At 43.4% G+C, this 14,566-nt stretch overlaps 1 protein-coding gene across 1 annotated transcript in view; it reads left to right on the top strand.

Moving 5' to 3' along the window:
- SLC16A14 (solute carrier family 16, member 14) overlaps positions 1-14,566 on the top strand; it is a 26,863-nt gene that overhangs the window by 3,679 nt on the left and 8,618 nt on the right. Inside the window, exon 2 of the mRNA XM_006866794.1 lies at positions 12,484-12,627. Within this exon, the coding sequence (XP_006866856.1) occupies positions 12,484-12,627 (144 nt within the window). The remainder of the gene's footprint in view (positions 1-12,483; positions 12,628-14,566) is intronic.

The raw sequence follows: 14,566 nt of genomic DNA, 5'->3' as shown, positions 1-14,566 counted from the left end.
TTTCATACAATTTGATGAATTTGACCTACACCTATGGATGCAGTAGCTCAAAAGAGGGAACAAATCTTTACAATGAGGATCATTCCCACCCCCTCCATACACAGAGTAGACAGGGATGGGCAACTTGAACATTGGCTACCCAAAGTGTGGGGGCTGCAAAGGCAAGAAGTGACTGGCTTACAAGCTTTCAAGAGCGAACCTAGATCCAGAGGGCATGGAGGAAGGTAGAATCTCCCCTGAGTGGTATCCAATCTGTCTAGGTGGGGCTGATGAAAGGAAATGCGGATAGGTCTCTTGTGATACAATAGTGAATAATTGTTATCAGGACTGATTGTGAGGGTTGGAAATGTAAAGGTAGACATTTTGTAGCAAGGAAGGGAGTGATTAACTTTGCAGTTTAGGAATGGATGGTCCCTGGGACCATCAAGGGAGAAGAGCAGAGAGCGGGACCCTACCCAGAGAAGCAGTGATGCCAGAGATGGAGGCAGAGACGATGACGTGGAGAAATGGAGCAGCTGGGGACTCTAGACCCAGACAGGGAGAGGGGCTGTGTGCTGATGGCAGGGGGGCAGGCTTGTAGGGTATACCCTTTGGTTGGTTGATGATGCATGGAGGGGATTATTAACCATGGCATTGAAACAATATATGATAGGATGAATGTAAAACTAATGTTCTCCCATGTAAACTATCACATAATTCACAGTAAAACATTTTTAGAAAGTCAAGTAACTATCTTATTTCAGAGTTCCAGTGTTTCTAATTTAAAATATTGATCATATGTTATTTTAGAAGTCTTTCTAAAACAGCTTTGATGAAATAGCTAACAGGGAGGAATAATAATACATTGTATTTTTCTAAGTTGCCCTGATGGTACAATGGTTAAAGCACTCAGCTGCTAACTGAAAACTTCCACCAGTTGCTCGGTCTATGTTCGCAAAGATTAGCAGCCTTGGAAACCCTAGGGGGCAGTTCTACACAGCCGCTATGATAGGAATCAATTCAACAGCAGTTGGTTTTCTGTTTTTCTAGTTAAATCTAGCCTCACAGCAATCCCAAAAACTAAGTCATAACTACTTGAAGACACCAAACTTGAAAGGCATTATAAATATAAGTATTATGGCTGGGTGCCCTGTTGGTGAAGTGTTTGAGGTGCTTGGCGGAGAATTGAAAGGTTGTTGGTTTAAACCCACCAGCTGCTCCGAGGCAGAAATGTGGCTGATGCTCCACATCTGTAAAGATGACAGCTTTGGGGCTGTCACTTTAACTCACTAAGTTAGTAAAGATGGCAGTCCTACGGGGCCGTTCAGAGTAGACTTAATAGGAGTTGGGAGTATTATGACTAATAGTTTTCAGTTTAGAAACTAAACAACGTTTGTTGTGATACTCCTGATGTGGCGCTGTACGATCGGCACTGGACTGCGAACCACAAGATTGGCAGTTCAAACCTACCAGCTGCTCCTCGGAAACTACACAGGGCCGCTAAGAGTTGGAACCGATTTGGTGGCACTTAGCAACAACAACAGCACTACCATAAACACTGGACTGTAAACCACAAGATCTGCAGTTCGAGCCTACCAGCTGCTCCACGGGAGAAAGATGAGACCTTCGGATCCTTTGAGAATTTAAGAAACCCAATACCAGGTGACTATGAGTGGAAACCGACTCGACAAGACATAACAACAGCAGGAACAATTCTTCATTAAAGAGTCCTTAACGAAATGGTGCAGGTTGGCAGTTCAAACCTACCAGCTGTTCCAAAGGAGAAAGTTCTGCTTCAGTAGATGTGCACAGCCTAGGAAACCCAACGGCTACAGGGCCTCGGTGAGTCAGGATCAACTCTAAGGTTTGGGGTGTGCTTTTTTTTTTTAATGTTTCATTTAATTTTATTTAATTCTCTTAATCTTCTGAGGTAATTGCTACTCTTTCTTAATGTTTGCTTCACTTGAAACTAAAAGCTGTACATCTAATTTTTTTTATTTAAAGTATCCATGCTACATTTTATACTGGGTCTTTGGATTTATGAAACAGTGCATATGACAGGCATAGGTGTGTGACAGAGTATATATTTTTCAGTAATTTCTATATTAGTATTTAATTGCTTGACACCAATTAAGAGATGTGTTGACATTGGCTGGCATTCAGTCAATGTTGTTTTTAATAATACAAACAACAGTGGTGGTTCTGAAGAGCTATTTCCCAAGATGTGTGTTCTGTGTATATGTGTATTTATTTACCAAAGAAAACTAATACACATCTTGTTTTAAAATTAAATAAGGACAACCCCATCCTGTGTGCCAGAGAATTGTTGAGAAATCATTTTTGTCTGTATAATTCTTGAACTGACTCTTAACCTACATCTGCTTTATTCAAACCAAGACTGAAAAACACAGAGATTAACTTTGGCATGGGGCTGTTCTAGTTTTATGTTGGATGTTGGATGGGATTTTTCCTTCTCACTAAGTTAGTAAAGGAAAACTTTGCTTCCATCACTCTTAAAACTCTGCTTCCTTTTTTTTTTTTTTTTTTTAACTTTCATTGTGAATTGGGTGAAGGTTTACAGACAAGAATCCTCAGCTTTACGTTCATCTAATTATACACTTTGTTTCATCTCAATGATTACAATCCCTTCCCTGCAGCACTATTTATCCTGCTTCCTCCACGTGGCTCCCCATTGACATCTTACATTTCACAAATGAACAAAGCAACAATATTTGTTATACACCTAGAAAACAAAAACTATAAATTCATTTAAATGTCCAAAGGGTACATTCTGCCAGTCAACCTCCTGCCTGCAGGCATGCAGTCTTTCTCAGTCCATGGACCTAGGGCCCACAACTGCTCTGTCTCTTCCTGTCACCACCTCTGCCACCGTTTCTGCTATTATCACTTTTCTAGGTAGGAATCTCACACCATTCATGCTCTTCCTTCTTGATGGTCCTGGGATCATCTGTTCCTGAAATGAAAGATTAACCACTCCGTCATGTTAGTGAACACATGTATGATTACAGTCATGATGATCACAATTAATCTTGATAACAATTACTCACAATTGAGTCATAAAATTCTTTCACCATCACCCCCCATCCCATTTCACCAGAACCATCTGGAAAACAGGAAAACTATTTAGTGTGTATTCTACCTTACCTCTCCCCACACCCCCATTCTGAAACTAAGCATGCTCACGAAAGCTTATAAGCCAGCCACTTCATGCCTTTATGGTCCTCCCCGCCATTTTGTTAGCCAGTATTTAAGTTTCTTCTCCTTATTAACCCAGTACACTGAGGAAACAAGGTTCTTCATTATTATGAAGAATCCTTCTATTCCAGTTGGGATTCTGAGTCACTGAATTCATAAACAAAAATTAAGTTCATCATATTGTAGCAATCTACACTTGTTCACAGTATCAAACATTTTTATCTTCATCTAGTCAAGTTCTCATCAAATAGCCAGCCAAGTTAGGTCAAATGGGTACTAGCTGCAAGTATGGGAGTTCATACCCATTTCCCTGCCCTTCAGACCAGCTGTCTACTTCACTCTCAGCCCTAGTCCCCAGGGGCTAGGTCAGTGCCCATGGGCTCAAGAATTCATACATCTTCCTAAACTTCAGTTCAGCCTGCCCTTCCTTTTCCCTCTCTCATCTAAAGGTCAACAGGTGCCAATAGAACATGGTCAAACTCAGCTCATGTCATCATTGCTGCATTTCTCCCACTTCCACTCACAATTTGACCCAGGTGGTCACCAGCGAGCATACTAGACTTCTTGTGGGTTTTAGTCCTAGAAGGGGGTTTTCTCTGATGAGCTAACTTTTCTTGCCTTGATGCCTCCACAGCTTGCTTGAAATTCAAACTAACAGTCCACTGTTTCACTGCAGGTCTTTCTTTCAATACGAATCTCTTGTTTCCCAGAAGTTCTGGATCTCTGCTTCATATATATATACACACACACACATATATAGTGACCAGGGAAAACTTATCTAAACTCAGTTTAAGAAGTCTAAAGTTAGTGTTAAGAAGTCTGTACATGCAACAAAAGAAAAGATTCAGAAAATGTCCAGAATATCAAGTCTCCAGTATGTTCCAAATAATCTTTTCTGGTTGCCTTAGGTATTGTTTTGTCTTTCTTGAGTTCCCCAGAAATAAGAAGTGGGGACCAGGTCTGAAATTACTCAGTATGCTTTTGAAAATGATCTCAAATTATGAACTCCAAACTCAAGGTGACATGTGATTATAACCATGTGTTCAGAATCCTGTGGGAGCCTCTGGATTCTAGATGGTGGAATTGCAGGTTGTAAACTAACCTTTCTATCAATATAGCTGCTAATGCGAGGCTCAGAAAACCAGGCACAGCAGGGCTATAAATTACTCTACATTGTCTTCCGTTGTCTGGTACCAGGTGACTGCAAATATGTTGAGCAACATGCAGGCTCTTTCCCATACAGAAATCAGCAACCACAGTTCTCCTTTATTGACCATGTACTATAGGACTCCTGGTGTGGCACTGTAGGATCGGCACTGGACTGCTAACCACAAGGTCAGCGGTTCAAATCCACAAGTGGCTCATTAGAAACCCTATACAGGGAGGGTCTCTATGAGTCGGAACCAACTCACTGGCACTTAACAACAATAGCACATGCCCGATCCATAAAGTTTCCAAGCCTGTACCTCTGTACAGAAGCAGACTGCCCCATCTTTCTCTCACAGAGAGGCTGGTGGCTTTGAACTGCCAACCTTTTGGTTCGCACTCAAGTGCTTTAACTGCCATGTCACCAGGACTCCCGTTTTTACACACTGTGTTATGTAAGTGAGCTCATTTGATCCCAAAACAGCCCTAGAGGCCAGATCTTTATCTCTATCCTGCAGATGAAGAAGACACAACACTCAGAGACATAAAGTAATTTACCAAAGGTAAGGTTGACCAGCTGGTACATGTAGGTCAAGTTTCAAACCCAGTCCACTGGCCTCCAGAATCACATCCACCCTGACGCTCTGCCGTCCTCCCTGTCACATGAGAACTGAGGGAGCGAATGCACATAGTGTATTTACTTTCTAATTGTTATGTTGCTACTGTTGCTACGTGCCATCAAGTCGGTTCCAACTCATGGAGGCCCTGTGTAGGATAAGCAATAGTCTGCTAACCGCAAGGTTGGCGGTTCAAACCCACCAGCTGCTCCTCGGAAACCCTACACAGGGTCTCTATGAGTTGGAGACTATTACTTATCTTGCAGTGCTACACCAAGGAGCTCAGGTAGCGTAGTGGTTACGACTCGGGCTGCGAAACGCAAGGCCAGCAGTTCAAAACTACCAGCTTTCCACGGGAAAAAGATGAGGCTTTCTGCTCCCGTAAAGATTTACAGCCTCGGAAACCCTGTACAGGGTAGCTATGAGTTGGAACCAACTCCACAGCACATAACCACCACCACCGCAGCACCACACCAGGACTCCTAATAGTTATAAGTATGTGTAATAATTATGGGTTACCTTTTCAGAACTGCAGTCATTCAAGAATTATGGTACCATGGCTTCAAATCATCTCTTTTTCACACATGATAGTCTTTATTGGCCTGGATTCCTGCAGAAGGTCCCAACTTTCAGCATGTCCTCACCTCAGTTGTATCTACAGCAGCCCCCAGTGATATGATTGCTCTCTTTGGGTATATTGTTAGAGGAATTGATCATTTATTTGCTCTGAATGGGTTTAGAGTTGTTGTTAGGTGCCATTGAGTTGGCTTTGACTCACAGCGACCCTCTGCACAACAGGAAGAAACACTGCCTGGTTCTGCACCAACCTCACAATTGTTGATACTTCTGAGCCCATTGTTAAAGCCACTGTGTCAACCCATCTCTTTGGTGTCTTTCTCTTTTTCATTGACCCTCCACTTTACCAAACATGGTGTCCTTCTCCAGGGACTGGTCCCTCCTGAAAACATATCCAAAGTATGAGACAAAGTCTCACCATCCTGCCTTTTAAGGAGCATTCAGGCTGTGTTTCTTTCAAGATAGATTTGTTGGTTCTCCTGGTTGTCTGTGATATTTCGATAGTCTTCTGGTTCTCAATCTTGGCTGCACACCAGAACCACCTGGGGAGCTTTAAAAATCCTGATGTTCAGGTTGCATTAAATTGCCCATTAAATCAGAATCTCTAGGGATGGGAATCAAGCATCAGGATTGTTTTCCCCTTTTATGAAGCACCAACTGGCTCCAGTGTTTAACCAAGCCATTGGCTTAGAAGTTCCTCTTCACCTTCTAAGTCCTGATGTGGCGCTGTAAGATAAGCACTGGACTGTTAACCACAAATTCAGCAGTTCAGACCCAACAGTCACTCTTAGAAACCCTGTACAGGGTTGTTATAAGTAGGAACTGACTTAACGGCCAAAAACAACAACCTTCTGTAGCCCTGGTGGCACAGTGGTTAAGCACTCAGATGCCAACCTAAAGGTCAGTGGTTCAAATCCAACAGCCCTTTCTCAGGGAGAAAGATGAAGCAGTCTAGTTCTGTGAAGATGATGTTGTTAAGTGTCATCGACTCAGTTACAACTCATAGAGGCGCCGTAGAGGGTTTCCAAGGTGTGGCTGGTGAGCTTGATCTGCTAACTTTGCGGTTCAAACCGACCTTGCAGTCCAGTGCATTAACCCACAGTACCACATCAGGAGACAGTCTGCTGCCATGAAGATGTGCAGCAGCTTGGGAAGCCCATGGGGTGCTTATTTATTCTCTGCCTTATAGTACAGGGTTGCTAGGAGCCCTGGTGTGGCACTGTAGGATAAGCACTGGACCACAAGGTCGGTTTGAACCACAAGGCTGGCAGTTCAAAACTCACCAGCCACTCCTCAGAAACCCTATACAGGGTCACTATGAGTCGGAACCAACTCAACAGCACTTAGCAACATGAGTCAGATGTGACTCAACAGCAGTGGGTCTTTACTGACCAGCATCCCTGGTGGCACGGTGGTTAAAGTGCTTGGCTGCTTGGGTGCTTCGAACCCACCAGCAGCTCCATGGGAGAAAGATGTGGCAGCCTGCTTCTGTAAAGAGTTACAGCCTTGGAAAGCCCACAGGACAGTTCTCTGACCTGGAGCCTTGCTGTGGCTCAGGACGAATGCAGCGGCAATGGGCTTGCTTTTTGTTTGTGGGTGGTGGTTCTTTACAAATGGTTACCATGCTTGGCTGCCAAATGAAAGGTTGGAGGTTCGAGTCTACCCACCAGCACCTGGGAAGAAAGGCCTGATGATCTACTACGTACTTCTGAAACACCAGCCCTCAAGGACCTGTGGAGCCCAGGTCTACACTGGCACATGTGGGGTGGGTCTAAATGGATTTGACTGCAGGATAACTGGTAACCCTTTACCACAGAGGAGACCCCGGGCTCAAAGAACGACCTGTAGTACAGCTCCTCTCCTCACCTGACTTCTCCCAGCCTCTCAGAGCCCTCAGATCAGGCAAAACATTACAGCTTCCTGAGGGTGTTCCCCTGAAATGCGATCCTTTGTTACATGGGAAATGGGCCAAGATTCCGATGCCTTCTGAAGAGGGAAATGCTTGATAAAGTGTACCCTCTCCTTCCATGGTGAGAGGGGGCTGGTGCTCTTAGGTTCAGATGTGTGATCCTAACTATTCTTTTCATTTTGTTGAAATGGCACTGGGGTCTAGGAGATACTAGCTGCCAAGCAGTAAACAGTGGTTAGAAAATGAAACTGTCACAAAGTTTGGACTTTTAATTTTTTATTTTGTAGTTAAAGAAGAGTTTTGACAAGAGAGTAGGGACAGTGGGAGTGTCGGCCTTTCTGGGTCTGTGAATCCTAAGTGTTTCACCAAGTGAGAGCCAGACACTCTTACCGAAGTAATGTTTGTATCAGTAAAGCAATTCATACCGTCTTTATGATACACAAGTTCCTCCCGATCCCAAACCCACTGTCATGGGATCCGTTCCAACTCATAGGGATCCTATGGACAGAGGGGAACTGCCGCCGAGACTTTCTAATACTAAGTCTTTCTCCTATGGATTGGCCAGTGGGTTTGAACCACTGACCTTGTGGCTAGCTGCTCAATATTTAACCCTACTGCACCAGCAGGGCTCCTTTACAACTTCTCTTGTTGTTAAGTGCCGTCCAGTCGGTTCTGACTCATAGCGACCCTGTGTAGGGTTTCCAAGGAGCGGCTGGTGAATTTGAACCACCGGCCTTGTGGTTCAAACTGACCTTGAGGTCGAGTGCCTATCCTGTAGCATCACACTAGGTCTCCTACAATTCTCTTGTTGTTGTTGTTGTTGAGCATTGTCGAGTCAATTCTGACCCATAGCGACCCTGTATAGGGTTTCTGAGGAGCAGCTGGTGAGCTTGAACCACTGACCTTGCAGTTCAAATGACTTTGCAGTCTGGCACATTAGCCCACAGCGCCACACCAGGACTCCTACAATTCCTCTAGACTGGAACAATTGCATCAACTAACTTGGGAATCCCTCCCACCACCTCCTTTTTTTTCATTAAATGTCTTTTAATGTAAGGTTACATAAACATTCAGTCTTTCAGGATATCTTGCTTCAGACCCCTTTCTGTGAAGTGGAAAATATGATCATGCTACTGAATTGTGACCTACTGACCTTTCCTCTCTTAAAAGGGCCATTAACAGCAAACAGTGAGTCATGCATTTTTCTCCTTTAACCCACTCATCAGAGCATCATGGGAACAACTGGCCATTAGAAAAATAAAAATCATTGTAAGAGTCAGAGAACCAACATCAACTGATTGCTCCTGAATTTCAGTTTCTACCAGCAATTCCTTTAGATGGCTGTATCTGTGTGCTTATTATGTTATTTATATAATGTGCTGCTTTGACAATATATAAATACTTGAAGTATTTGTAATGCATAAGTAATATATGCTAGGTCATTTATGTGTTACAAATTGGTGATGTATTATGTATTTAATGTAAATATTGTATCTTTGTATGTCATGTTGTTGTTTTTAGGTGCCATTGAGTCGGTACCGACCCATAGCGACCTTATACACAGCAGAATGAAACACTGCCCGATCCTGGGCCAACCTCACTATTGTTGCCACGCTTGAGTCCATCGATGCTGCCACTTGGCCAATCCATCTCTCTGGGGGGTCTTCCTCTTTTTCTCTGACCCTCCACCTTACCAAGCATGATCTCCTTCTCCAGTGACTGGTCCCTCCTGACAATTGTATAAGTATATAATATGTGGTACATATGATATGTTATTATTGTGTTCCGACTCATAGCGACCCTGTGTAGGGTTTCCAAGGAATGACTAGTGAGTTTGAAACACCCATCTTGCAGATAAAACCGACCTTTTACTCAAGTGCTTATCCTATAGCGCCACACCAGGACTCCATAGGTTGTTGTTGTTATTAAGTGCCAACCCATAGCGACCCTCTAGAGGGTTTCCAAGGAGCGACTAGTGAGCTTGAACCACCAACCTTGCAGTTCAAACTGACTTTTCAGTCTAGTGCATTAACCCATAGCACCACACCAGGACTCCATAGGTAGAACATATTTAATCCATTTAAGCCTATCTTGTTTCATTCCATTGTGCTAAGGCCGCTGTGAGTCAGTACCAACTCAACAGCACCTCATAACAACAACGGTAGCATGCCTATTTTCAAGAGATTTATCTACTGAATTATTTTCTGTAATACAACAAGGATAATTGCATTACTAAGTGAAACTCACTGTGTACTCAAATGAGTGTGAACATAATTGGAACTTTAAACTTTAATTTCAGTTTAGTCTAAAAAGGGAAATCTCTGTAGAATTCAGCAAATTTTAAATTGAAATACAAGGGGCCTCAAAAAAAAAAAGTTCCTTTCATCTTGAAGTAGGACCTCTGGTGATGAGGCAGGTTAAGCATTGGAATGCTAACTGAAAGGCTGGGGGTGCGAACCCACCACCCTCTCCGTTGGAGAAAGAGGAGGCAGTCTGCTTCTGTAAACAGTTACCATCCTGGAGTTTTACTCTGTCCTAGAGGATCGTTGCTTTCCATTGTGTGGATCATGACAAGCTCTGTACAACAATGCAAAGGATGAGGATTCCGGAACACTTAATTGTGCTCTTGAGGAATCTGTACATTGACCAAGAGGCAGTTGTTTGAACAGAACATGGGAACACTGAATGGTTTATAATTAAGTAAGGTGTGTGCCAGGGTTGTATTCATACTTATATAACCTGTATTCATACTTATATATCATACTTATATAACCTGTATGTTGAGCAAATGATCCGAGAAGCTGGGTCATATGAAGAAAAATGTGGCATCAGGATTGGAGGAAGACTCATTAATAACCTGCGATATGCAGATGATACAATCTTGCTTGCTGAAAGTGAAAAGGACTTAAAATACTTACTGATGAAGATTAAGGACCACATCCTTCGGTATGGATTGCATCTCAATGTAAAGAAAACAAAAATCCTCACCAGTGGACCAATAAACAACATTCTTATCAACGGAGAAAAGATTGAAGTTGTCAAGGACTTTATTCTTCTTAGATCAACTATCAACACTCATGGAAGCAGCAGTCAAGAAATCAAATGGCGTATTGCATTAGGCAAATCTGCTGCACAAGACCTGTTTAAAGTGTTGAAGAGCAAAGATGTCAGCTTGAGGACTAAGGTGCGCCTGACCCAAGCCCTGGTATTTTCAGTAACCTCATATGCATGCGAAAGCTGGACAGTGAATAAGGAAGACCGTAGAAGAATTGATACCTTAGAGTTATGGTGTTGGAGGAGACTATTGAAAGTGCCATGGGCTTCCAAAAGAACCAATAGATTCGTTTTGGAAGAAGTGCAGCCAGAGTGCTCCTTGGAGGCCAGGATGGCCAAACTTCGTGTCTCATACTTCTGACATATTGTCAGGAGGGACCAGTCACTGGAGAGGGATATCGTGTTTGGTAAGGTGGAGGGTGAGAGAAAAAGAGGAAGACTCCCAGCAAGATGGATTGGCCAGGTGGCAGCATCGATGGACAAAATTTGTGAGGTTGTCCCATGATCGGGCAGTGTTTCATTCTGCTGTGCATAATGTCACAATGAGTCAGTACCGACTCAATGGCACCTAACAACAACAGCAACATAGGGTCACTGGAGTCCTGGTGTGGCGCTGTGGGGTAATGCACTGGACTGCAAAGTCGGTTTGAACTGCAAGGTCGGTGGTACAAGCTCACCAGCCATTCCTCAGAAATCCTATACAGGTCACTATGGGTTGGAATAGACTCCTCGGCACTTAACAACAACAATAGGGTCACTGAGCCAGAATCAGCTCGACAACAATGGGTCGGGGCCTCATGAAAAGTCTAGAGAATCCCTGCGTGAAGCACAGCAGTCCTGAGAACTGCCCCTTCGTGGACTCCCTTTAGGTCAAAAACTCCAGGGTCTGCAGAGGCCAAATAAGTTAGGTAAATGGGGGTTCAAGAGGGAAGGGTGGAGACTGTGGCAAAGCAAACAGAGCATTACCCAGCTCAACAGGGCCAGCCACTAACCAGCCCCAGCTGGTTTGGGCTGTGTGGGAATGAAGTTTGTTGCCACTGGTCTTCTTGTGAACTCTCTTAAAATTTAAATGTTGGCCATGGATTAAAAACTTTGCATTTTTTTACTTCTTAAAACACTTTTTAAACTTTGTCCAGGATAAACAAAACACATTTAGAGGTTGACTACAGCCTCTAAACCTCACTTCTTTATTGTTAGTTGCTGCCAAGTTGCCTCCAACTCATGGTAACGTTATGGACACAGAACAAAACATCCTCACAGTTGTTTGGATTCTCAAGCCGGTGGCTGCACCTGCTGTGTATTTTGAGAGACTTCCAATTTTTGGGAGTCATCTTCCAGTGTGATACCAGACAGTATTCTGTTGTGAGCCACAAGACTTGCATTGGTTAATTTTCGGAAATAGTTGCCAGACCTTTCTTGCTAGTCTATTTTAGACTTCCAGTTTAGGGCTTCTGTTCTGGATAAGAGTGAATAATTTCACTGGTGAAAACCTAGAACACTGTACTTGCCAGTGAAATTATTTAAGTCCATCTTTGTGCTATAGGATAAGCTCTGGATTGCTAACCACAAGGTTGGCAGTTCAAACCCACCAGCTGCTCCGCAGGAGAAAGATGAGGCTTTCTGCTTCCATAACAATTTACAACCTCTGAAATCCTTTTTAGGGTCACTATGAGTCTTGGTGTGGCGTTGTAGGATAAGCACTGGACCGCAAGGTCAGTGACTCAAACTCACCAGCTGCTCCTAAGAAACCCTATACAGGGTCACTATGAATCAGAACGACTCAAAGGCACTTAATAACAGCAACAACATGAGTTGGAATCCACTCAGTGGAAGTGGGGTGGTTGCATGCTGGAAGGTTTTTGTATGTAATGGTTTGTTTGGGTTTACATGGCAGCTCTATTCGTCTATATCTTCATCTGAGCACTTACTGAGAACAATGAAAATACAGTCTCACCAGTCAAATCCTTTGTGGATGTTCTGTGACAGGTCCTTTCATCGGCTTGTTCATCAACACATGTGGATGCCGCTGGACAGCGATCATCGGCGGGGTCCTGAACGCTCTGGGCTGGGTGCTGAGCGCCTCCGCTGCCAGCCTGCATTATCTCTTCTTTACATTTGGAGTGGCAGCTGGTAAGCGTGTTTATTTTTTGTAACATGATTTTTTGAAGTTTCTGTTGGGCATTTTGTAAATGAATTTCATTATGGATCAGAGAGACCCGCTAAAACATTGTCTTCTTCACCCTCCTTCCCACCACACTTGAGGTTGAATACAGATTCTTGAATATGCCCCAAGTGTGTAAACCAATCTCATGATTATCCTTGGCTTTTCTGATTGAGTGACATTGAATTCCTGATGCCTGCTTCCCTACGAGACACAGGAAAAGAAGGTAGCATACAGACTTAGGTGAACAGTGCAAATTCCCCACAGTCATTGAGTCAGTTCCAACTCACAGCAACACTATATGTGGTTTCCAAGACCGTAAGTCTGTTTTGGAACAGATCGCCTCATCTTTCTCCCAAGGAACAGCTGGTGAGTTTGAACTGCCTCCTTTTCAGTGAGCAGCCTAAACCCTAACCCACTGAGTCACCGGGGCTCCTTTGAATAGAGGAACTATTAAGAAATGAAAAACATTCTCTGGTTTAATAACTGCAGAACTGGGCGTGAGTTACAAATCCTAATTTTTTTTAATTCAGCCTTGTTCAAATTAATGAAATTGCAACAAAATCCACAAACATGCAGGAACTCTTCAAGAAGCAATTCTAGAACACAGTGAGGGCTCCCTTCCTCAGTGAGCTGGTTAAATTGGCTGTAGACAGCTCAAGTCTGCAAAGAGGGCCCCAGTCATAATTTCCTTTATCAGCAGGTAGCCCAGTCACCCCGATAAACAGTACTGATTTGTATAATTGTATTTCCATGAGCCTGAGCCAGCCTACTTTGGGTCTTTGTAAGCACAAATCTGTAAACCTCTTAATAAATGTCACATTTACTTTATAACAGTGATAAGATAGGGTCCAAAGTTACAATTCTGGTATTCCTACCACTTATGAGCTGTGTAACTTTGGGCAAGTCACTTAACCCCCCCGGTTCCTTATCTGCAAAATGGGGTTCCTAAGAACAGGTGCTTTAGAAGGTTGTTGACAAGATTGCTCACTGCCTTCAAGTCAGTTCCAGCTCATGGTAACCCTGTGGGACAGAGTAGAACCTCCCATCAGGTTTCCAACACTGTCACCTTTACGGAAGCAGGTTGTTGCATCTATCTGCCTCAGAGCTGCTGGTGGGTTAGTGGCCAAGTGTTTTAACCACTGCACCACCATGGCTTCTGTGGAAAAGATTAAATGTTGAGGCCTTTAGTACTCAAAAACAGTCTGATACTGGTACAATGGCAGACACATAGACCATTGGAGCAGGAATGAGAGCTCAGAAGTAAATCCATCCACCTATGAAGATAGCTGGTGTGCTATAGGATCAGCTCTGCACTGCTAACCACAAGGTTGGTGGTTCAAACCCACCAGCTGCTCCTCGGAAACCTTAAACAGGGTCGCTGTGAACAGAACCATCAAGAATAGGTATACATTCAATAGTGAGTAATTGTTATCATGAGTAACTGCGACTGTCACAAGTGTAAAGGTAGAAGTTTTGAAAGAAAAACGGGAGACTCTAGGACCATCAAGGGAGAAGAACATGAGCAGAATGTGGGACCCTATCCAGAGAAGCAGTGACACCAGAGATGGAGGCAGAGATGGGGACTCAACTTATGGAAAGAGAAAGGCTGAGTGCAGGTGACCAGGAGGTTGGCTTGCAGAATGTGCCCTTAGGTTGTTTAAATGATTATATATTCCTGGGTGTTTCTGTGTACACTACCCCCCCAAAACAAAACAGGGAATAGACGCAAATATTGTTGAACGTTGATGCACAGAGTAGATTGTAATCATTGCAATGAAACGATGGTGTAAAGCCGATGTTTTCCCAGGTAAACTATCACTCAGTTCACAATAAAAACTTAAAAAAAAAAAAAGTTTAGGTACACACACACAGAAAGCAACCTTTTTGGATGGTTACCAGGAATAG

Source organism: Chrysochloris asiatica, unplaced genomic scaffold (genome assembly GCF_000296735.1).
Source record: "Chrysochloris asiatica unplaced genomic scaffold, ChrAsi1.0 scaffold00096, whole genome shotgun sequence".
Taxonomy (NCBI): Eukaryota; Metazoa; Chordata; class Mammalia; order Afrosoricida; family Chrysochloridae; genus Chrysochloris; species Chrysochloris asiatica.
This window is presented reverse-complemented; position numbering and strand designations above follow the sequence as displayed.